The sequence below is a fragment of the Schistocerca nitens genome, chromosome 7 (genome assembly GCF_023898315.1).
Source record: "Schistocerca nitens isolate TAMUIC-IGC-003100 chromosome 7, iqSchNite1.1, whole genome shotgun sequence".
Lineage (NCBI taxonomy): Eukaryota > Metazoa > Arthropoda > Insecta > Orthoptera > Acrididae > Schistocerca > Schistocerca nitens.
Genome location: NC_064620.1, coordinates 359607529 through 359632620, shown reverse-complemented (window position 1 = coordinate 359632620; position 25092 = coordinate 359607529). Strand labels below are relative to the sequence as shown.

General features: G+C 40.0%; 1 protein-coding gene across 1 annotated transcript in view; it reads left to right on the top strand.

The window, feature by feature from the left end:
- The window catches only part of LOC126195626 (odorant receptor Or2-like), a 66120-nt gene extending 53580 nt beyond the window's left edge, over positions 1 to 12540 (top strand). The window contains exons 5-6 of the mRNA XM_049934252.1: positions 3088 to 3249; positions 12478 to 12540. Coding sequence (XP_049790209.1) covers positions 3088 to 3249; positions 12478 to 12540 — 225 coding nt within the window. The remainder of the gene's footprint in view (positions 1 to 3087; positions 3250 to 12477) is intronic.
- The last annotated feature ends 12552 nt before the right edge of the window (positions 12541 to 25092 follow it).

Below are 25092 nucleotides of genomic sequence, written 5' to 3'. Positions count from 1 at the left end.
CAAGGGATCACAAATTTAGCATTGGAGGGCAGCGTGGAGGATAAAAATCGTAGAGGGAGACCAAGAGATCAATACACTAAGCAGATTCAGAAGAATGTAGGTTGCAGTAGGTACTGGGAGATGAAGAAGCTTGCACAGGATAGAGTAGCATGGAGAGCTGCATCAAACCAGTCTCAGGACTGAAGACCACAACAACAACAACAACACTAAACCACAAAAATTTCGCCCTATTCGATAAAGGAAATCTTATGTAAGTTTCATATATAAAAATCATTTTGTTGCTACGACAGATGAAAAAAGAAGTATATTTATATATGTATATCTTACTACCAAGAATACAGGAAAGGTGTAGAAAAATTCGATGCACGAAGAAGGGCACTCAGTGGTTTCCTGAGAGAGAACATCAGTTTCATGAGTTGTATCGGTACACATGCGACTGCATGCGCTACCAGTGTGTTCCAAACATGCCTCGGAAAAAACCGTATTTTATCTGGGAAAGTGATTTGGATAGCCCTTGTGCTAGGCACCATTTGTGTAATTAACAGAAGATCCATTTTACTTTAACTGTACAGGGTCAAGTTTTGAATATTACAAACATCCTCCAGCTCAGGAAATGGAGCAAATAGGTTGCTTCTTTTTCCCTTAGATGTGGTCTACGGTGCCCTTAAGGGGCTTTTGGAGGCACCATTTAGTTCATGGGCGGTTCCTGAAAAAACTCGAAAACAGGTTTCTCATCATTTTTTCTCCGTTAGCGGCGGATATCTAAATAAATAATAGCAGAAAATTATTCAGATTCTTTCTCTAGCTTTTTATCCAGAAGTTTCATCTTCCCGTTTTCAAAAATCTTTATCCGTAATGGAGAAACACTTCAAAAAAATTGGTTTTTGGGTACCAAAACCGGATTCCAAGACAGCTATGCACACCAGATGGCTGTTATTTTTATTACGTATATCAAAGATGCCGATCTTGAACAACATCGAGACGTTTCTTGACGCCTTCATCAGGTAGGGTAGCTTGTGGTAGCGAGAGGTGAGTTGCGAGTTAAAAAGAACGGGAATATGTCCACAGGCCACAATGTTTGGTACAATTTTTGAGGATGCTGTGGAAGGTAGAATAAGCTGCAGGTACCCCAGTTTTCAATCAGAGTCCTTTAAACGGAAGCATATATATATTGTCTTCCAATAGGATCATTATTCCACTGGTTATTCAATAGTACTCAGAAAGTGATGAGGCAAGATCATAGTGACTACTTACAGTTGTGCTATTATTATTATTATTAATATTATTATTATTGCCAGTTATTACTTTCATTAAGAATGCCAAGTGTTATTACTGTGATTGTTTTGTAATATTTTTCTGAATGTATTTTTCCTGGTCACATATAAGAGAGGGTCTTAAGGCCCTAATCCAGTGAGGCTAAATAAGCAGTAAATCGGTAAATAAATAAATGTCACACTCCTTAGAATGGTAGTGAAGTTGGGCCTATGTTAATCTTATCCTCTTAAATATATAATTAAGAGAAACAATCTGATGATATACACATTGGTTTGCAACAATTGTTCACATTTACAGCGTTCATTTTTAATTTTTTATTACCTACTATAGGTGTGAAACGGTATACATAATATGTTTCTTGAAGGTCTCATAAATTACAAAAAAGATGTTTACGGAATAAAATAGGAGATCCATAGAGATAAAACTATCACTTGACAGGATATTCATTTTCCTTGCTAATTTTCGAATAACTCTTAGCTGTGTTGTTTGATCCTTATCCCAACTATATTTACTTCAGTACTACATACAGAAAAATGTTTCCCTTCTGGAATTCTATTTGTGAATTTCGCTGTTTTTCTCACACTAGAATGTATTACCCACTACAGTTTTATCGAAATACAATTTTTTTTGTGTAACTGTCGCTACCAACTAAGGTTACTCTTTTCATTACAATGTTTACTTACATACAACTCACATATGATTCTAATTTCTTGGTGTCATTCTAGAACTAACTCTTAGTTAGGTTGAAAGTTGATTCCTTTTTTCGTGAAAGAGTTCTCATCTCAAAATGTTGTGATTATGTTTCAATGGTGTCTATTATTTCAACTCGTTATCATTTAACTGCCTTATTCAGTCATTTTCCTGAGCGACTACGACACTGAGCCGGAGATAGTTTAAGATCCACAATTTCCTGTGGTCCCATATTGACAGACTGAATCCGTGAAACACGTTCAGACGACTCATTCGTTAGAGTACTCTCTGAAATAAGAATTGCGCAGATTCAAGCCCCCAGCTAAGAATCATTTTTGCTCTAGAAGTGTAATATTAGTTTACACTCTGCTCGAGGGTAAATGTTGCATACTGAAGTACTCGTGACATTTCAAAATTAAACTCCTTTCATTCCTTGCTTCGCATAAAACTAAATACATCTCAGGGTCTCATAAGATACATATAACTGTACCCTGCGTCCGTCATTTGTAATCCACCGGCATGTCCCATTTTATATCACGAGCTGCACTGCTGTGAGTAATAATCATGGACTAATAAGTAAATGTGGTACTGCAGAGTTATGCTGAAGATTAGATGGATAGATCGTGTAACTAAGTAGAAGGTACTGAGCAGAATTAGGGAAAAAATAAATTTGTGGCAAAACTTAACTAAACGTAGAGATCAACTAATGTGGCCCGTTGTGAGACATACAGGAATCGTTAATTTAGTATTGGAGAGAAATGTGGGAGACAAAAGTTGTAAAAGGAGACCAAGAAATGAATACCGTAACTAGGTTCAAATGGATGTAGATTACAGTAGTTATTCGGAGATAAAAATGGTTAGAATAGCATGAAGAGCTGTATGAAACAAGTCTTCTGGCTGAAGGGACACAACAGTAAGATATCTAAAATGCCGTGCTTCCAGCACGATACTTACAGTACTGAACAGAGGATTTAGTAGCTTCTAAAGCTTTTACCCTAATTTAGCACAGTTTTTTATTTTAACTCACAAAATACATGACATTTTTATGTTTAGACTATTATGAACCACACTATCGTAAAAAGTCGCAGTGAATTGCGTTCTGAAAGTGGTACACTGTTGCAGAGCGAAAACGTGGCCCTGGCAGCGTATGACGCGGTGACGTCACTGCAGGAGTGCCCCCTGTCCATGAAAAGATCGCTGCTGCTTCTGATGCACCGCGCGCAGCGACCGCTGCGAATCACCGCCGGGGGGTTCTTCCCCCTCTCCAGGGAGTCATTTGTCTCGGTAAGGAAGGCTATCATGTGTTTCTGAACCCTCTGGTAATCAACGCTCAGCAGCAAGTGCGTAGACATAACTCATACTTTCATAGGTATTACTTCTGTACATTGCCTTTTGTACATCTTATGTATAGTTCTGATGGTAATGTACTCACCCAAAACTATAACTTTTCTTTCATCACCAAACAGGTTGCAGCACGACTTTTTGGTTGAAAGTGTTGTCCAGAAGGTAATACACCTGCAGTAAATAATAATTATCTTCGTAAACCGAACCTTGAAGTTTTTCCTACCTGTCCATGCTGCAAACAGCCACAGTGTATGAGCCTGCAGGTTGCAACAATACGCCAAGTTTCGTGTCCCTGTGTGGTACATGAATTCGCTTATCGTACTTTTTCGAAAAAATCAACGCACAAAATCTTCGCACTGCGTATTCCCAAATGCCACTCAAGTTAGTGGTACTCATATCAGGACGAATGAAACAAAACTCATATGTCTGTTAAGTATATGTCTTACCAAAATCCGAAAATGTTAAATTCTTGAGAGCTTCATAACGCCCCTAAATGCCCCATATAAAGGGCAAATATGAGCATAACCTCTACAGTAATAAGCAGTAGAATAAACTAAAACACTTTCTACCCTGCATTTCGCAGAGACACCCAGGTCACTCATATCTGTAATCCTAAACTCCCGTTTTCAGATTTTTACAGGTTTACAAATAACCTTTTCTTGTCGGGGGGGGGGGACTCCCAACGGTGACTGGTTTGATTCAGCATGCCACGAATTTCTCTGTTCTGGCAACCTCATTGCAGAGTAGCTGTTGCCTACGACGTCTGCAATTACTTGCTGAATGTAGTCCAGTATCTGCCTTCTCTACAGTCTTCACCCTCTACACCTTCGTCTGGTACCATGAGTATAATTCTCTGATGTCTTAAGACACGGCTTATTATCTTATTCCTTCTTGTTTTCAGATGTACTCTTCTTCATCGATTCTGATAAGAACTTTGCCATTCCTTAACTCATCCCTTCAACATCCTCCCGTAGCACCACATCTCAAACACTTCGATCCTTCTCTTTTCTTATTTCCCGACACCACATGACCCACTACCATAAAATGCTCTCCTACAAACGAACGTTTTCAGAAATTTTTTTCCTCAGAATATGGCCGCTGTTTGACACTCACAGACTCCTCTTCCCCACGAATGCCCTCTCTGCATGTGCAAATCTGCTTTTTATGTTCTCCTTGCTTCGTCCGTCCTTGCAAAGTATCGGAATTCCTTAGCTTCATGTAATTCGTTGCCCCCATTTTCATGTTAACTTTATCAAAATGGCTCTGAGCACTATGGGACTTAACTTCTGAGGTCATCAGTCCCCTAGAACTTAGAACTACTTAAACCTAACTAACCTAAGGACATCACACACATCCATGCCCGAAGCAGGAGTCGAACCTGCGACCGTAGCGGTCGCGCGGTTCCAGACTGTAGCGCCTAGAACCGCTCGGCCACCCTGGCCGGCTAACTTTATCGCTAATCTCATTAATGCTACTTCCTCTTTCATCTACATCTCCATTTATACTCCGCAAGCCACCCAACGGTGTGTGGCGGAGGGCACTTTACGTGCCACTGTCATTACCTCCCTTTTCTGTTCCAGTCGCGTATGGTTCGCGCGAAGAACGGCTGTCTGAAAGCCTCCGTGCGCGCTCGAATCTCTCTAATTTTACATTCGTGATCTCCTCAGGAGGTATAAGTAGAGGGAAGCAATATATTCGATACCTCATCTAGAAACGCACCCTCTCGAAACCTGGCGTGCAAGCTACACCGCGATGCAGAGCTCCTCTCTTGCAGAGTCTGCCACTTGAGTTTGCTAAACATCTCCGTAACGCTATCACGTTTACCAAATAACCCTGTGACGAAATGCGCCGCTCTTCTTTGGATCTTCTCTATCTCCTCTGTCAACCCGATCTGGTACGGATCCCACACTGATGAGCAATACTCAAGTATAGGTCGAACGAGTGTTTCGTAAGCCACCTCCTTTGTTGATGGACTATATTTTCTAAGGACTCTCCCAATGAATCTCAACCTGGTACCCGCCTTACCAACAATTAATTTTATATGATCATTCCACTTCAAATCGTTCCGCACGCATACTCCCAGATATTTTACAGAAGTAACTGCTACCAGTGTTTGTTCCGCTTTCTCTCGGCTGTCTTTGTTTTACTCTCTATTCATACTCTGTACTCATTAGACTAGTAACCCCTTTCAACACGTCCTGTAACTCTTCTTCACTTTCACTGAGGATAACAATATCAAAAGTGAATCTTATCTCTGATGTCTTTGCACTCTGAATTTTAATCCCACGCTTGAACTTTTCTTTCTGTCATTGCTTCTTCAGTGTATAGATTTAACACTAGGGGCGATAGACCACATCCATGTCTTACACCCTTTTCAATCCGAGGACAGCCGGCCGCGGTGGTCTAGCGGTTCTGGCGCTGCAGTCCGGAACCGCGGGACTGCTACGGTCGCAGGTTCGAATCCTGCCTCGGGCATGGGTGTGTGTGATGTCCTTAGGTTAGTTAGGTTTAAGTAGTTCTAAGTTCTAGGGGACTTATGACCTAAGATGTTGAGTCCCATAGTGCTCAGAGCCATTTGAACCAATCCGAGGACATCGTTCATGGTCTGCTTTCTATTCGCCCATTATTCTTGTACAGATTACAGCTATCCGTCTTTCCTTCTATTTTTGCAGAATTTCGAACATCTTGCATCATTTACACTGTCGAATGCTTTTTCCAGGTGAACACATTGTATGAACGTGTCTTGATTTTCTTAAGTCATTCATCCATTATCAATCATAGCACCAGAACTGTCTCATTAAAGCTTTCCGCAACTTAATCTGACAGTCATCTAAAAGGTACACACTTTTATTTCTCCTTTTTTTTTTTGTATACTCTTCATGTCACCAGCTTGGGTGCATGAGCTGTTAAACTGATTGTGTGATAGTTCTTGCCCCAACATGCCGTTAATGCCTTTGGGATAGTGAGGCTGATGTTTTTCCGAAAGTACGAAAGTGTGATGCTATGTCTCATAGATCCTACACATCAGCTTGAAGAATCACTCGTTTTGCCTCTTCCCCAAATGGTTTCAGAAGTTCAGAAGATATGTTATCTATGCGTTCTGCAGTTCAAGATGGCCGCCGAGTGAGATCACTGGTATTTTCTTCGTCCGCTAAAAGAACTTATTGAAGAGGAAATAGTGTCAAATTTAAATCTTCTTTGTTTCGTATACTTGCTGAAGGGTCCGTTCTTGTCGTACAACTGAGTATTAGCTTGTTCTTGAAAAAACTTAGTGTTATCAGAAGTACCGATAATCGCGACATAACACGTAATTCTGCATGACATAAACACAGAAAATTCTAGTTTCCTTGATAGTGCAACATTCGTTTTAAAAAAAGACGGTTACTAGTTTCATCAGTGTCTATTGTCGCAATAGAAGTGTAATTAAACATTTCTAAATCGTATTTAAGTAACACATTTCGTATTGTTTACTAGTTAGATACACACGGTCTAGGCCTAAATTTTCCAAGTTATAAATATTTAAAAACCTGACCAAACACGCTTGATACGTAAATTCTCTACACGCAAAGTAATTACTAATTCATTCTTCTGTCGTTGTCTCTCTAAATCAGTACCAAAACAACAAAAACTGTACGTAAAACCTTCGTATCGTTTTTTGTTTACATACAGTTAATCTCGCGCCCTCGACAGATTTAAAACATTCTTTAAACTTAATTATTCTTTCGAAACTGACCAGGAGTGAGAAATGTGGGAGCAGTTATAGGGTAGTGAGTAGAGGGATCTGTTGAAAATCTTGTAGGAAATATTTTCACTGGTGGGGAGGGGGGAGGGTGGGCGATGCAGTGGGCAGAATCGTGGGAGAACAGAAGAGGCGCTCTCCTGGAACTGCAGAGTATGCAGCAGGAACATTTTGATTAGGTAACAGGAAAGGAAAGTCTGCTCCCTTCAGGCACAGTTGGAGGAAGCAAAGAATGAACCGATAAGGATCAAGGGAGGTAGGGAGGCGGTTGGTTGGGAACTGGCAGCTGGTAGGAGGATAGGACGAAAGAGAACGGGATCTGTCAGTTTTCATCAGCACCAAAAACAGGTATCTACCACTGCCAGAGATAAGTGGAGAAGAGCCTCAGGTAGAACGAGGAGCAGGAAATGTGCAGCACACTTCAACCGACGCCAAGAATCCTAGGAATATGCACAGTGTTAGGAAGAAGGAAGTGCTGCTGCTAGGTAGTAGCCATGGGCGAAGTATAGGCTCTCAGTTACAGGAAAGGTTAGGGGCAACATACCAGGCCACCAGTATCTTCAAGCCAAATGTAGGGCTAAGTCATGTGATAGAGGACTTAGGGTCTGTATGTAAGGACCTTACAAAAGAGGACCATGTAGTGATAGTGGGTTGGGCAGGAAACAGTTTGGATAGGGATGGGGAATATAACATAGTTGGCGGCCTGGACAAGATTGCATCCCTGACTCATGGCACCAATGTACACTTTGTTGAGCTGTTCCAGCATCATGGTTGACCGCACCTTGATGGAGCTGTGGGGTTAGGAATGGCTCATGTCTCTCAGGTGCCAGTAGGGACGATCAACAGATGGGGTTTCACTAGGCATGACCTGCTCCAAAACAGGACTGGGAAGGGAAGATTGATACATCTGATTCATGAAAGTATAGGGGATGGATCTTGGGTCACATATGGTTCAAATACCTGTTGTCATGGGTAGGAAAAGTAAGTCTTACTTAGGATAAATCCAGACAACAGGTTCCCCAGGCTAAAGAATATCTCCAGCACTTTAAAAAATGCCTCGCGGGATTAGCCGAGCGGTCTAAGGCGCTGCAGTCATCGACTGAGCGGCTGGTCCAGGCAGAGGTTCGAGTCCTCCCTCGGGCATGGGTATGTGTGTGTTTGTCCCTAGGATAATTTAGGTTAAGTAGTGTGTAAGCTTAGGGACTGATGAGCTCAGCAGTTAAGTCCCATAAGATTTCACACACATTTGAACGTTTTTTAAAAAAAATACTGAAACAATCATTCACAAGACATATTTTAACTCTCCAAGTGTGACACATACCAGATGTCACAAAGAAAAACAAACAATTGGAATTGTAACATGGGGTATTTCACAGACTTAACAATCCTCCATCAAAACATGGAATCAACAAAAAATAGAATACAACTAATAGAAGTCGAACTCAAATCTTTGATCTGAACAGTAGCCTGTAGTACTGAGCACTGGTGAAGACAGACAGAAATTTAACATGTAGTGCTATCATTGTATGAAAGGGCAAACTCTCACTGCAGGACTGCTTCAAGGGGTGGAGGATCATGCATTTATAACATAAAAGGAACACAGTTCAAATCAAGACATGACCTCAGTACAGCAAGTGAAGACAAACACTTTGCAATATTAGCTAATGAATTAAAAAGGCTTGATATATTAATCATTTTATGTCTATATAGATTTCCCAGTGGTAGTGTGGGCACTTTTTTCAATAAATTAACACAAGTTTTAGAGAAAGTCTCCAGTACAAAGGTCAACATAATTCTGTATGGCTACATTAACATCAACACTAATATCATAAATGAATCCAGCAGAACCCTCACAAATATCATTCAAGGTTTTGGCATGCCCTTAATGGTCAATAGTGTAACAAGGGTTACTACAATGACTACATCATTAATTAATCATGTGTCCACAAATATGAACAGGGAAAAATGTGATGTAGCTGTAAAAAAACCTCGGACTATCAGACCATCTCTGTCAAATAACGACAGTACAATAAGGCATCGAATCATTCCCTAAACTACAAGCCTAAAAATGATATCTATCAGAAACTAGCAAAACAGAGCTGGGATGAAGTGTATAAGGAAACCAATGTGAATATGAAATTCAATAAAGTCTCCACATTATTTAAATTGAACTTTGGAAGAGCATTTCCAAAAGTATGCCATATCTGTATCAACACCTCACTAAAACAGATGGATAGGAGCAGGTATTAAGAAGTCCTACCAAATACTTAAATACCTCAGGTTCATGAAAAAGAGTCGCAATGATCCAGAAATCTTAAATTTCTATCATAGATACAAATATATCTATATGAAGGTGCTGATTGCTGCAAAAAAAGTCGTTTAATGACAAAATAATACATAATGCAGAGAATTGAAGCAAAGCAGACTGGAAGCTATAAAAAAGAAAACAGGGAGAGGCAAAGAAATGCAGAATAACGTACTGCTAACGGAGGGGGATAAGGTAATAAATGATCCACAATACTTGGAAAACTACATAAATGAGCAATTATCAAGTACTGCAGAGAAGTTACAGCAAAAATTCCCCAAAACAAATATATAACCTGTAAATAATGTAGCACTACATACAATGATGTTACTTCCAACCACAGAGAATGAAGTTAATAAAACTGTTCAGAAATTAAAAAATAAAAAGTCAATGGGCTTAAATGAAGTACCAATGTGTGTACTGAAACAATGCAAATATAATAAATGAATCCTTCACATCAGGGACATTTCTAGAGCAGTTAAAACAGGCAATAGTTGTACTTTTGGCTAGGAAAGGTAATGCAGAAGACATAGAAAATTACTGGCCCATTTCCCTACTGTCACGATTCTAAAAAATAATAGAAGCAATTATGAAAGACAGATTAATTAATTACTTGAATAATTACAATCTTATAAGCAAATCACAGTTTGGTTTCCAAAGTGGCAAAAATACACAGTCAGGCGTAATGGAATTCACAAAGGTTGTACTTTATGCTATTGACAAAGATGAGTGTGTCACATGCCTATTTTTTGATCTTTCTAAGGCCTTTGACACAGTTGACCACAAGATTCTATTAAATAAATTAGAAGCATTAGGAATAAGGGGAGGTAGCTAATGGCTGGTTTCGATCATACCTAGCAGATAGGGTACAAAGAATAGAGATAACACATGCCTCAAATATATCTAAACATTTAGTAAAATACTTATCATAACCTAAATACATTAATACAGAGGTTCTGACAGGTAGCGTATTAGGACCAACGCTATTCCTGATATACATCAATGGCTTTCCAAGTAGTGTTACTCATGGTGAAAAAATTCTCTTCGCTGATGGCAGCAATATTATAATCGCAGAAAAAAACAAGAGAACTCCTTGCAGAGAAATCAACGATTCGTCAATAAGCAATAAAGTGACATTGAATATAAAGAAAACTAATATCATGAATTTCAGTTTGAAGAAGGAAAATGACAATGTTAAATAAATGTAGATGGCACCTCTATAGATTGTGTAACAAATGCAACATTTCTAGGAATGATTATTGATTCTCAGTTGAAGTGGTGTGAACACACAAAAGTACATGCAAACGGAATATCATCAGCATGTCAAGTCCTTAGAATGCTATCATCAATGTGTAACATGCATTGTCTCTTAGTTATCTACTATTCATATGTGTACTGAATTCTTAGCTATGGCATTCTGTTTTGGGAAACAAATGCACAAAACAGTAACACAATTGTCAAACTCCAGAAAAGAGCCATAAGAATCATAACCAAAAATGGTACTCGAGCTCATTGTAAAGATCTGTTGAAAACAATGTGGATTTTTAACTGCTCTGTGTGAACACATTTACCAGTCAGCTGTACACATCAAAAATTGGTACTGCACAAACAGTTCTGTCCATAGCCATGGAGCATGAGTTAGACTCAACTTACATTGGACAAGAAAAAATAAACATAAAACTCAAAACAGCGTTTTCTACCAAGGAATAAAATTGTACAATAAATTACCATGAAAGGCAAAAGAAATTGCAAAAATACACTTATTTAAAAAGGTAGCTAAAAAGTACCTGTTACATAATACATTTTATACATTGAAGGATTACATAGCTAAAACAGAGTAGGGCTTTGGCAAAAAAAAGTTATGAAAATAAATAATTGTAATGATTATACAACATCCAGCATTCCACATAACACCTTCATACTATTTTTTCATTCTTTTTTTCCTTTTCTAGAAAAACTTGCCCCCAAGCTATGCATTGCACAATACTAACACCTCTTCCTCTTTCTGAACTCAACATCTTAGTCATTATAGAGGGATGCTGGCTCAGCTTTACGGGATAGCAAATGGGATGTTGCGGTACAGAAAATGGCCCAGAGATCACCAGTGTGTGTGTGTGTGTGTGTGTGTGTGTGTGTGTGTGTGTATGTGTGCGTGTTTGTATGTGTAGCGAGTGAAGTGTTATGGAACAATGTGTGTATACTGAGTGCACTGACTGATAGAGAGATATGTGTGACAGTGTGGCATTACATTATTTAGTAAGTTATTTGTAAAAAAGTTATTGTATACCAGAAGTAAATCTAATGATTATCTCGAAACTAGAAGTCTTTAAATGTATCTGTATATGAATTAGTATATTCTAAATTGGTCTAAACTTGTAAATACTTTGACATGTCTGCTATCCTTGAAAAAACAGATCTATGGATGAATAAAGTTACTACTATTTGACTCCAAAGCTCCGCTACATGCTGACTCCAATAACGGATTTCATATGTGTTGCGTATCGACTCCCATTTCTTCCTCAGTGACGTCTTAAGACAAGTACTTCCCCTCATAGAGACCTTAAGTGTCCTTCCTGTTCTCTCTCTCTCTCTCTCTCTCTCTCTCTCTCTCCCTCCCTCCCTCTCTCTCTCTCTCTCTCTCGTCTGTGCTTAAGTGGAAGTCCCACTGCACTCTTAAGATTGGCGAACTTGTTTTAAATATGGCAGAAAGTTGTTTTGAGTTTTGCAAACGCCAGTTGTGTCCTTCTAACGACAAGCTCTATTTAGATTTCTTCACATTTTTTCTGCAGTCATTTCGCCTTAGATTCTTATAATTTCATTCCTCAGTAACTTACATTTCTGATTTTTTAAATTTCTTGAACAATTTAGTTTTTGAACCCACGGACTGAAAATGCAATAAATTTAGTAACATATTGCCAAGATCTATTATGTTTGTTGAAATGTTAATATCAGCAACAATTCGGAAATGGAACATTAGATTAGGATTTTCGTAATGCCTTAAGAATTGTTAATGTGTTACAAGAGGTTATTTCAGGTATTCTACTGCAGACATGCGATGCATAAAAATTCAACCTGTGGTATTTCTCACGAAATAGCTGTTATTCACGATTTTCTTCTTTTACAGGTCGTCAACGTGTCTTACTCATTCTTCGCAATTCTACGAAATTTCAAGGATGAAGAGGAGTAGCGCGTTTCTGTTTGTAACGCAATTCTCACGCTTTATTCTGTTAAAGAGGAATTTGGCATTCGGAATAAGTGAGAAAGTTTTATTTTTATTGTAAACAACTATATATTATCTTCCTGAAAGCACCACTTACGTAATGTAGTACCATAAATTAGTATAGTACTAAAATAATACTTCATTAAACAGACCTCAGAACAATGTACCCAAAAATCAAAGGCAGTCTAAGCAAATACAGCCATAAAAATATCTACACAGTTCATGTAACATCCTTTAATCGGAACATGGCCTTTATTACTTAGTTTTTTTTTACCAAATGCATTGTTTCAACAAATAACGTATATTTTTGGATCCTGATTTCTGATACATTCCAGGTAATATTATTACCAACATACATAACTAGTAGCGATCTGCAATGTTTGTATGACTTAAAACATACAACGCCCGTCCTTGGTGGCGATGTTTGAAAACAAATCGAATTATAATCCACTAACGTTTGAAAAAATTGCTATTCTGTGGACGGAACATGACACTCGAGTGAACGTCATACCAGTGAACAGGTACACGACAATAAAAAAACAGGTAAAATTGCAGAAATTTACGTGAGCCCTTACTATATGAATATAGTACACTGTGTGCTTCAGTGCCTCTACAGGACGTGAAATGGAATGAGAGTCTAGTTGGCTATGTTTCACATTGTCTAACACCGCCCGTCAGCAAGTTGTCAGTTGTTGCTTCGAGAATTTTATAAAGTAAAGCGCACTAAACTCTCTCTGATGTAGTAGTTGCAATATAAACTGCTCTCATTACGTAGCTATCAAGCTAACATCTACATCTACAGTTATACTGTTCAAACCATTGTCTACAGCATGACAGAGATTGTAACCAGTACTGTAGCAAACCGTCACACTGCTCTGACGAATTTACGTGTATCTGATGCCAACGCCATAGTACCGCTCAACATATATGTGTAGTACAGGACAAAACATTTTCAAAATACATACGCCGTGTTGATCAATGTGCAACGACAGTATTTTCGCGCCACCTGCAGTTTCTACATCTACACCTACATTTACATACATACTCCGCAAACCAACATGTGGTGCATGCTAGATGGTACCCCGAACCACTGTCAGTTATTCCCTTTCCTGTTTCGCTTGTAAATGGACTAGATTTATCTGATATTTTATTTATCGTCATTGCGCATGATGTATGTTAATGTCAGTACGATCGTTCTGTAGTATGCCGTAAACGTTATTTCTCTAAAATTGCTCAATAATGTTTCGCATAAAGAACGTTAGCTGCCCTCTGGGGATACTCATTTGAGATCAGATAATACATCGGTAATACTCGCCTTCTGATCCGGCCTACTGGCAATTAATCTACCAGCATGATACCGAATTGCTACCTCCGTCATGAAGGAGCTACAATTCTCCAAATCAACAAAGGTCGACCACAAAGCTTCCCTTCAAAGGACCTCAAGTACTCGTTCAATGCAATGTCGCTTTTCAAAATTATACCTAAGTACTTAATCGTTATGGTGGTTTCAAGCAACACACTACTAATACAGTGATCGAATATTACAGGACTATTTTTTCTGCACATCTTCGTTAGTTTAAATTTTTCTACGTATACAGCAAACTGTCCGTCATTACACCAAATGGAAATTTTATCCGAGTTATCCTGCATCCTTCTACAGTTATTTTGAGATGACGAAGGTACCCCGTACGCTACAGATTGTTCAACAAACAGTAGTAGATTCCTGATTTGGACGTATTTATGGAGATAGGAATCATAGATAATGGGAATGACAAAATTTTAAAGAAACCGTTGGGATCGGATTATAAGGGCAGCTTGACGATTAAAACGGAAATTTTCATTAGGAATGATATCGTGTATTAAATAAAGAAGTTATCACAGTTATAGCGGTTTTTATTCAACATGCATTGAAAGTTACGTGGAGGGAGATTTCTGGGATACGTCCACAGCGCATGGAGCTTGAGAAGCTTCTCTGTAACGTATTATATTGAACTATATGTACAGCAGACTGTGTAAGTGATGAATAAGGTCGTACGTGAAGCGTATTTAGCTTTCTATGTTTCCTGAAGGTATCAATAGTCTACAGTTTCCTTTTCTGTTTCATGTATTTCTGGTTACATAAATTTAACGTGTATATTTAGGAATTAATCTGAAATAAAACGTTTTGAACAGCGTCGCGTGGACAAGAAGGGTTCATTTCCATTAAGCGATATCTGCTGCTGTGGAAATAATCGAGAGGACAATGAGAAATCGATCTGGTTGTGCGAGTTTGTCATTAAGCCGAACGAAGAGGTCTTGCTACACACAACTCGTTTAGCACTGTCTCACATGACCTGCATGCCCAATTTTTCTATTATTTGTTTCGAGAACTTAGATTACTTGGAGATATATCGAATAGTATACACTTAAGTGCTAATATATCTTCCTTCTGAAATTCTGAGTTCACTCAGAGCAATTAGTCGATATTATGTAATGAGTGTACGTCTATTATTCCGCACATAGCACTTCTTAAGTTGATTTAAACTATATAGCAAACAAGTTGTCTTAAACAATTTATTTCAATGACAACTTCACGACAGATAGATAACGCTTAATTGATATTACAATTGGAAAACATACACATATACATAAGGTTCTCGCAGTAACTACTTCTACGCCATTAAACTACCTGTTTCAATATCAAATAGTTTCAGAAAGAAAAACTCTGAACAATGCTGCTCCGAATTCATTGTACGTCCATTATTGTAGGTGAATGTGATACGATACCTACATTAACACAGTAAATGTTCAGAATCATCCAGAAAAGTGGGTTCACTTGCAAATGAAATTGGATATCTATTGTAAAATGTCAAAGATAAAAGCCAATGGAAGCAGCTCACTTAAAAACTTAGGCGAACTTCCGTTCGGAATAAACTCGAGGACGTCTGGTAGCACAGAAATCTAAACTTATAGGAAACAAAAATAAATACCAACAAAACAAGAGCTAGAACTTGGCCTCGTAAGTGTGGATCGTTTCACAGGACGTAAGATAAAAATAACATCACGATGATCATACACGTATTTTAGAAATCTGTGTAGCAATATGTTCGAAGACAAAGTGTAAAAATGAGGTATTTGTATACAAATGTCAAATTTGTTTTCCAGACACATCGTAAGCGGCCTCACTGGATTAATAAGCAAAACTATTAGAAATTATACCCTTGTTGATCAAATTAATTTGTTATTTCCTCGTTCAGCTGCATTTGTTTGATATTTTTTGTGTGAAACCTTTTAACCTGTTGCTACGTCATAAGCATCTAGAGAAGGTATCCTCCAAGTAACTACTCGGTATTAGTGGGCTGATGCTACAAAGCTAGTGGGTTTACGCTGATTCCATAAAACTCTCCGACTTATGTATATGTAAAACTAGTATGTACATCCTTAAAGTATTTAAAAACAGTATCATTAAGAACATCTCCAAATTACATGAGATGCCACCTTTTCAAACCAACACACAGAACATCGCTGTTAACTGTGTTGTATCCAGAGAAAAAGGATTTTGAGAAGTTTCCTGTTTCCATTGTTTCCATTGGCATGATTGCTATTGAACAGATTATTGATTTGTACATACGTGGGTTCAAAAAATTTGGTGCCTTAATCATATGGCTACGAGGTGTACTTACGATCGCTTAGGCATTCCAAAACACAATGTACTTTTGGGATGTACATTGGATAGTTGAAAACCCTTAGTTTTACGATTTCGTAAATTTAATTTACGGATGTGTTAAAGAGCCTGTGTTCCACCTAACGAATACTATGCTAAATGCTGTACCGAGAGCACTTTCGTCTACCGCACACGCCGCCAGGCATTTCGTTTACAGCTATCCTGGAGAAGGCGTATTTTAAGCTCCTGCTAGCACGCCGTGGTCAAGGTCGCTCTTTCATCGCTTGTTGTTCTTCGATGTGTGGCACCAAGCATACAAGCCACAAGTTGTTGTTGTTGTGGTCTTCAGTCCTGAGACTGGTTTGATGCAGCTCTCCATGCAACTCTATCTTGTGCAAGCTTCTTCATCTCCCAGTACTTACTGCAACCTACATCCTTCTGAAACTGCTGAGTGTATTCATCTCTTGGTCTCTCTCCACGATTTTTACCCTCCACTCTGCCCTCCAATGCTAAATTTGCGATCCCTTGATGCCTCAGAACATGTCCTACCAACTGGTCCCTTCTTCTTGTCAAGTTATGCCACAAACTCCTCTTCTCCCCAATTCTATTCAATACCTCTTCATTAGTTATGTGATCTACCCATCTAATCTTCAGCATTCTCCTGTAGCACCAAATTTCAAAAGCTTCTATTCTCTTCTTGTCCAAACTCTTTATCGTCCATGTTTCACTTCCATACGTGGCTCCACTCCATACAAATACTTTCAGAAACGACTTCCTAACAATTAAATCTATACTCGATGTTCACAAATTTCTCTTCTTTAGAAACGCTTTCCTTGCCAATGCCAGTCAACATTTGATATCCTCTCTACGTCGACCATCATCAGTTATTTTGCTCCCCAAATAGCAAAACTTCTTTACTACTTTAACTGTTCATTTCCTAATCTAATTCCCTCATCATCACCCGCCTTAATTCGACTACATTCCATTATCCTCGTTTTGCTTTTGTTGATGTTCATCTTATATCCTCCTTTCAAGATACTGTCCATTCCGTTCAACTGCTCTTCCAAGTCCTTTGCTGTCTCTGACAGAATTACAATGTCATCGGCGAACCTCAAAGTTTTTATTTCTTCTCCATGGATTTTAATACCTACTTCGAATTTTTCTTTTGTTTCCTTTACTGCTTGCTCAATATACAGATTGAATAACATCGGGGAGAGGCTACTACCTTGTCTCACTCCCGTCCCAACCACTGCTTCCCTTTCATTTACCTCGACTCTTATAACAGCCATCTGGTTTCTGTAAAATTGTAAATAGCCTTTCGCTCCCTGTATTTTACCCCTTCCACCTTTAGAATTTGAAAGAGAGTATTTCACTCAACATTGTCAAAAGCTTTCTCTAAGTCTGCAAATGCTAGAAACGTAGGTTTGCCTTTCCTTAATCTTTCTTCTAACATAAGTCGTAGAAGAGGACGCTAAATTCTAATTACCTTACTGCCTGCGACTCTGATATGCCAGCGCAACTTTTTAAGGAACCACAATTCAAAGATTCACCCCTGATTAAATGAACCAGCAGTCATAGCGACAGTAGAATGGAATTTTAAAAATGGATTCTCTGTTGGTAGGTAAATGCAATAATGGTCTTGTATGGGAAGGGATTTGAAAAGGTTTATTATCTCTTCTTGTCCAGGCTCTTTTATCTCCCAAATGCATCTTCCGGTCTTGTTGAATCTTGCTGTCTTCTCACTTGTGTATTCGTTCTTGTCTGGACCGGGAATTGGGATTGAAGACCTGTTGAACCTGATTTGAACACACGATTTTTGCCGGCCGGTGTGGCCGAGCGTTTCTAGGCGTTTCAGTCTGGAACCGCGCGGCCGCTACGGTCGCAGGTTTGAATCCTGCCTCGGGCATGGATGTGTGTGATGTCCTTAGGTTAGTTAGGTTTAAGTAGTTCTAAGTTCTAGGGGACCGAGCGGAAGACGGCCTAACGGTGTGCGGGACCGTAGCCCAGCTTCGTGGAGACGGTTGCGAATGGTCCTCGCCGATACCCCAGGAGCAACAGTGTCCCTAATTTGCTGGGAAGTGCCGGTGCGGTCCCCTACGGCACTGCGTAGGATCCTACGGTCTTGGCGTGCATCCGTGCGTCGCTGCGGTCCGGTCCCAGGTCGACGGGCACGTGCACCTTCCACCGATCACTGGCGACAACATCGATGTACTGTGGAGACCTCACGCCCCACGTGTTGAGCAATTCGGCGGTACGTCCACCCGGCCTCCCGCATGCCCACTATACGCCCTCGCTCAAAGTCCGTCAACTGCACATACGGTTCACGGCCACGCTGTCGCGGCATGCTACCAGTGTTAAAGACTGCGATGGAGCTCCGTACGCCACGGCAAACTGGCTGACACTGACGGCGGCGGTGCACAAATGCTGCGCAGCTAGCGCCATTCGACGGCCAACGCCGCGGTTCCTGGTGTGTCCGCTGTGCCGTGCGTGTGATCATTGCTTGTACAGCCCTCTCGCAGTGTCCGGAGCAACTATGGTGGGTCTGACACACCGGTGTCAATGTGTTCTTTTTTCCATTTCCTGGAGTGTATAACACAATGACAAAAAGGCTGGAAGCCAAAAGAGATTTTTAAAATACTAAATGAAGTCACACACTGATAGCATGCACACCCAAACCATAAAACCCAATTAGAAGCTAGAAAATATCTGAAGAATGACCTGTCAATCAGAGTACTACGCTATATAAATAAATAAAAGTAAGGCAAGATGCAAAAGACGATGAACGATGTGACTTCGTTCCCATGAACCTAATCAGATGCTTCCACAGCTAACACGTCTTAGCTGGATCAAAATGGATTAGACAACCATGCCTTAACAAAGCGTCCTTCAACTGCTGAAGTGCATCCTGACTTTCTTGGGAGCACACAAAGACAACACCTTTCCGCCACAACTGGTTCAATGGGGCAGTGATTTGCACACCATTAGTAATAACCTTAATGCAGTAGGTTAATTTCGTCATTATGCCGCGAAACACCTTAACAGGGCGCCGACAAATATTTCATTGCAGACAAGTGTGAATGAGCAAGAGGAATATGTGCATTTATGACATGTCCTAAATATTAAAGTTCCTTGTTGAAAAAGTGCCACTTTTTCCTGTCACACTTGAAGCAATCCTTGGTGAGTACTTGAAATAACTATTCTAAATTTGCCAAATGTTCAGCAGAATTATGACTCCTGATGATGATGCCATCCAAACAGTTCTTAAATGAAGGAACTTTTTCTGTTAATTATTCCGGGAAATGTTGTAAAATAGCAGAAGCTGAAGCACTTTGAAACTGTAGCAGTGGCATGTGAACACTGAACACATAATATTGCTTGGACTGCTAGTCCAGAGGAATCTGATAATATGCCTCACATAAGTCTTTGAGAAGAATCTGACCTGTCCAAATCTGTCTTTTAATTCCTCCAGTTGTGGGAGAGGAAAACGGTGTATGTCGTGCATCTGAAATCAGCGCACAGACGCAAGCCTCATATAGCTTTTTAAGGATTACTAGGGAGGACGTCCACTGGTTGCAGAAATGGGTTGTATCACCACACTGTCTTTTTATTTGTTCATATCCTGCTAACGTATAGCAGTGGCGGGGGGGGGGGGGGGGGGGGACAAGTCTAGCAATATAAAATCATGGTTGCACATATCCTTTAACAGCAACGTATGCCTCAAGATCTTTGGCCCCTCCTAACTCTGGTCGAAAGTTCACTGTACTTGTCACACAAGTCAGAAACCTTGGAATGAGATGCTGAAACACTGATTTGTAACACATTGCCTTGTATGCACAGGATGCATAAATCAAACAAGAGTAAACCAAACCGGTTTGGAACAAACTTCGTAATATTACGTTAAGTTTGTGGCAAGTTTCACACGCCTAATAGTGATATTTTTTGTCCCTTATAAGCAGGCAAGAGAGAAATAGGCTTTTGTAGCCACGGACTACGGATCGTATCATAAGTGTCTTTATTGATTAGGAATAGAAACGCACATGTATTCAATTGAAATTTGACTGTCTTGTGAGCTATTCTTAATTGGACAAAAAAGTTGTTCTGTCTTTGGACTGTCGCAGAAGGTTTCTGCAAACTTTAAAAGCCAGAGTTCACTTGTGCCTCCTACAGTGTCTCAGCTACTACAACCTTAACATGCTGATAGCTACTCTGCACTATTTCTTTAGACTGGTGCCTTGCCTGGTGTATTGCTGACAGACATTCTTGGTATGTACTTGCTTACAACAGTACATGAGAAAGCACTTCACTCCCGGATGAGGACATGCATTCTTATCGTGACTAGAAAGACATTGTGGACATGACTTCCTCACTTTATTCTAATGTACGCTTTGTGTACAATTTGACAAAGTTTTTAACTTTACGTTTACTCTGAGTTCTGTAATTATTCACTGCAACATTAAGTATTGACTGACTGCCTTATGCAATGCGAACGAGAGAAACAGACTGAGCTTCTAAATCAACTTCAGTTGTGTTCAGAATACTTTGAAACACTACAACTGAAATAATTGCTGCCAAATCCGGGACTGTCCATTTTAGGGCAGCAGCGGGTATGCGTGCATCTGTTACTTTCTGTGACTGAATCACGCAGAATAACAACGCTACAATTTTGTCCGTAAAACACTTCAACCTGCAACGTCTTGTTAGCCCTTTAAGTTCAACAATCCACTGTTTTAATAACTGTTTAGGATGCTGCTTAAGACGAAAAAGTTTAAATTTCCATGCAACGGCATGTATCTCCATGATGTAGCTTCATAAAGCTCGTCGATTTTCCAAACGAGTTCTTCATAATCCACATCTTCTAGACGGAGGTTATGGAACAATTCCCTGTGAAATATATTATAGGGATGATGCAAATGTGGAAAAATTTTGTGTCCCCTTTTAAGAGATGGAATTGAATGACGGGGCAGAGGTGGATAGAGAGAACATAGAGAGAGACAGACAGATAGATGTCAATGATGAGGCAGTTGTAAAAATATTTTGTGTAAAGGCACATATGTAAGATGAAATCTAATGGCGCGGCTCTTTGCTAACTATGCTGCTGGGGGTGTTTCTCTCCTCACAGTGGAGTGACCTGGCCGTCTCTGTTCACGAAAATAGCTTGTTACATCGCAAGGCGCTGTAGATATACTACCGAGCGCCATTAGCACCGCATGCGTAACATCTTGTCTTGTGTTATGTATGAAAATTATTTGGTCCTCTGAAGTTTTTTTCCTCGAAACTTAGTAACATATACTCCCTCAGCATTACCAGAGACGATAATAAGCCTTTGCCAGACTCTAAGTGCTCCAAGTTGACCTAAAGACATCAATAATGTTTATAGTTGATCAGCACCAGCGATAATGAGTCAAGGATCAATGGAAACGTGTCGCCTGGTATAATGAATCAAGTTACTTGTCCGGAAACGCTCATCATTGTATATTCAACGTATCTTGAACTTATGTGTCAATGGTTTGTTTCAGCTACTGTTCTTCTTCTTTCTTTTAATGTTCAACCCTGAGGTTGGTTTGCAGCAGAGCGCCATTCCACTCTTCTGTCTGCCTCTCTCTTCATTTCTACATGTGTGTTACATTCAACGTCATTCATGATCTGTTGCGTGTTGGTCGCCCTCACTGATTCCTTCCCTCAATAGCTCCTCTTGCTATTGTTCCAATGATGTTGTTGTGTCGTTGTGTCGTAGGATGTGCGCTACAAGTTCGTCTCTTCTTGTTTGGATGTGCCTCCAAAGAGATCTGGTTTCCTGCACTCTTCTAAGCACCTCTTCATTTGGTACTTTGTCTCTCCAGCTGATCTTCATCATCCTTCTGTAGCATCACATCTCCAGGGCCTCTAGCCGTCTTCTCTCTTCTCTTCCAGCTGTCCAAGTTTCACATCCGTATAGGGCCACACTCCAAACAAAAACTTTCATGATTCGTTTCCTTATTTTCAGACTGATGTTGTTGTCTCCGATTAAATGCAATTTTGCTGCTGTTACTGATCTCAAAATCTGTGAGTTTCAGACAAAATGGTTAATTCACACTCATTAGTCCATTGCAGAATCTTGTTGACGTTTACAAATGATCCGTCGAGCAATTACCACTTTCAAACAACATTGCTGACACTTTGGAAGAGTATCATTTATCTTAGGGATAGGCGGCTCTTATGCTTAAAGTTGTTATGACACAGAACAGTAAAGCGGTATAAATGAGAAAATTTTGTTAAAATAATTCACATTGCCACAGGAAACCCAAGTTACGACCGAGGCGGAAGCAAGAAGCGAGCCAGTATGTCGCAAGTGGCTCAGGTTACGCATTCAGCAGAAAGGAGAGTGTGACAGGAAACCGAAGGGAGCTAGACAGGCACATTAATTAGCTCTAAATATATACTGCGAGGAGCTTTTCACAAGAGCACATAGCGAGGTAATGTAACAGTAGTTACAGCCTTTTAAATAAACATTTAAATACTCTAGCTCTCCAATTTTTGTTGTGAGTTGATCGTTGTGATCGATGTAATTCATAGTAATAGCACTAGATTCCATGATTACGATACTGTAGTGAGTCTATGTCCTAGATGCTCCAGCACAGTCTGTGGACTAGATGTGCTCAAGCTCAAGGCCTTCACCTGATGAACCTCATACTGCTCGCTTCCTAGCATGTACTGATGGACGAACTGACTGCCTTCCAACGACACCACATCGCAGAGCACTGCCAGAACAGGACTACGATGCGGAAGCCAGTAATAGGGCCTCTTTGGGTTCACATTCCTGTTCAACTCTCAGGCGCCTTTGGGTGCCCACACCCACCAGGAGTAGGAAGGAGGTCAGCCAGTCACAATACTAAAACACCAGGTACATCAAGGATGGGTCATCAAGAGTCATCGTAGAATTCGCAGTGGGTCTGAAAGCAGCCAGCGTGAGAAAGAAACCCTTTCCACTGGGCAACGGCCGCACCTGTTCGTCGGCAGTCCACTATGGTGGAAAAGGGTCGCTGACGTCTTCTCCTGGGCGTGCAGCCGCCGACCTGAACCGACGGACGTCAGCTGAAATGCAACACACTGCTGAAATTAATAATAGCTGAGGCTGTTACGGAAGAAGGACGACTTGTGACCACTGGGAGTAAAAGACTGAATTGTAATAATTTTTTTTCCAGGTGTCTTTGACGCTTCACGGCTTCCCAATACCAACTCTGTCTTCACGCAAAAGTATCTCCACTTGGCCAGCTGTATAATTTTTATGTTTCCTTTCTTGTGACTTTTAATTTCTGCATTTTTCTTGTTTCTGAGTTCTTCTTACACTGAGATTCTATAAATAATTTCTCCAGTGCCTTTTCTATTGCCTTGCCTTCAGTGTTACCTTTTTCTATTGAAGTACCATCATTTCCATACGCCTTTCCTTCCTTCATACATGGAATGACTTCCACCACTATTGTCTACTATTACGTCTTGAATGATTGCATTTTCATTATTAACTATATTAACTACACTGCATAATATGCAAACATTTAAAGAATACCTGCAATGCCTGTTTAATTTTCTCCCTACTGTTACTGAAGCAACCATCCTTAGCCTTAACTAATAAAATATTACGTAACGTAATGAAAGTTTGTCTTTTGTTTCTTTTTTACTCTAATTCATTCTAGCTGTTACTGTTACCAAAATATCATTGTATGAACTCACCTCCTCTCGATGACATTGTGTAATTGTTTTGTTTAGTACAGTGCATTCCACTATGTTTATTTGTCTTGATGTTAGATGAAACCGTATTTAAAGCATACCTCTAGCCATTATACACTGGTGCAGTGTCCTGATAAAATTGATTACATAGAACAACCAGATAATTTTATCACTTACGCATCCGACACCATACAATTTCCACTTTTAGTGCTTCTATGATAAAAGCAAAGACATCGATTTGCCTCATAGGTAGCATCCTGAGCCCATGATGTGCCGATATTCACATTCGGTCTCTGTAGAAATTATGTACCTAATTAGTAAAAAATTTTGGACATTTACTTTAACTATGTTGAAGACTTCCTCCTCACATACCTACGAACTTAGCAACAAATTGTGTCATTCTTTACTTAACTATTTTCTTTGGAGAAGCGATCGGAGTCACTTGGCCTTTCTAAGAAACAAGGTTTCTAATGTCTAAACTACCTGTTAACCGGAAATTATAGTAAGTTTCGTATTCATAGCGAGAACACGACATTTTTCGTGTCTATTAACATATGTTAGGGGAAACATAGCTAAAGTACAAAATTTTCAAAATGCAATACAGTTTGGAAAAACTGAAATTACAAGGCTGCAAGATGTAGCAGCACTCAGTCTTAAGGCCACAAGTGGCCCATCGGGAGCATCCCACCGCCGTGTCATCCTCAGATGAGGATGCGGATAAGAGGGGCGTGTGGGCAGCACGCCGCTCTCCCGGTCGTTACGATGGTTTTCTGTGACCGGAGCCGCTACTGTTCGGTCGAGTAGCTCCTCAATTGGGATCACGAGGCTGAGCGCACCCCGAAAAATGGAAACCGAGCATGGCTGTCCGGATGGTCACCCATCCAAGTGCCGGCCACACCCGACAGCGCTTAACTTCGGAGCTCTGACGGTAACCGGTGTATCCACTGAGGTAAGGCCGTTGCCCCTGCGAGATGTGATCAAAATGAAATTATTCTACCGATTACGGAAATGTACACACACTGTGATTGTGGAAATTCAGTGTGGTGTAGCGCCAACATGTGCTGCAATCAGAGCCACTAGATGTCGTGACATGGAATCAATGAGCACCTGAATATTTTGCTGGGGAACACACTGCCACGTGGTTTGCAGCCGCGTCCAAAATACATTAACTG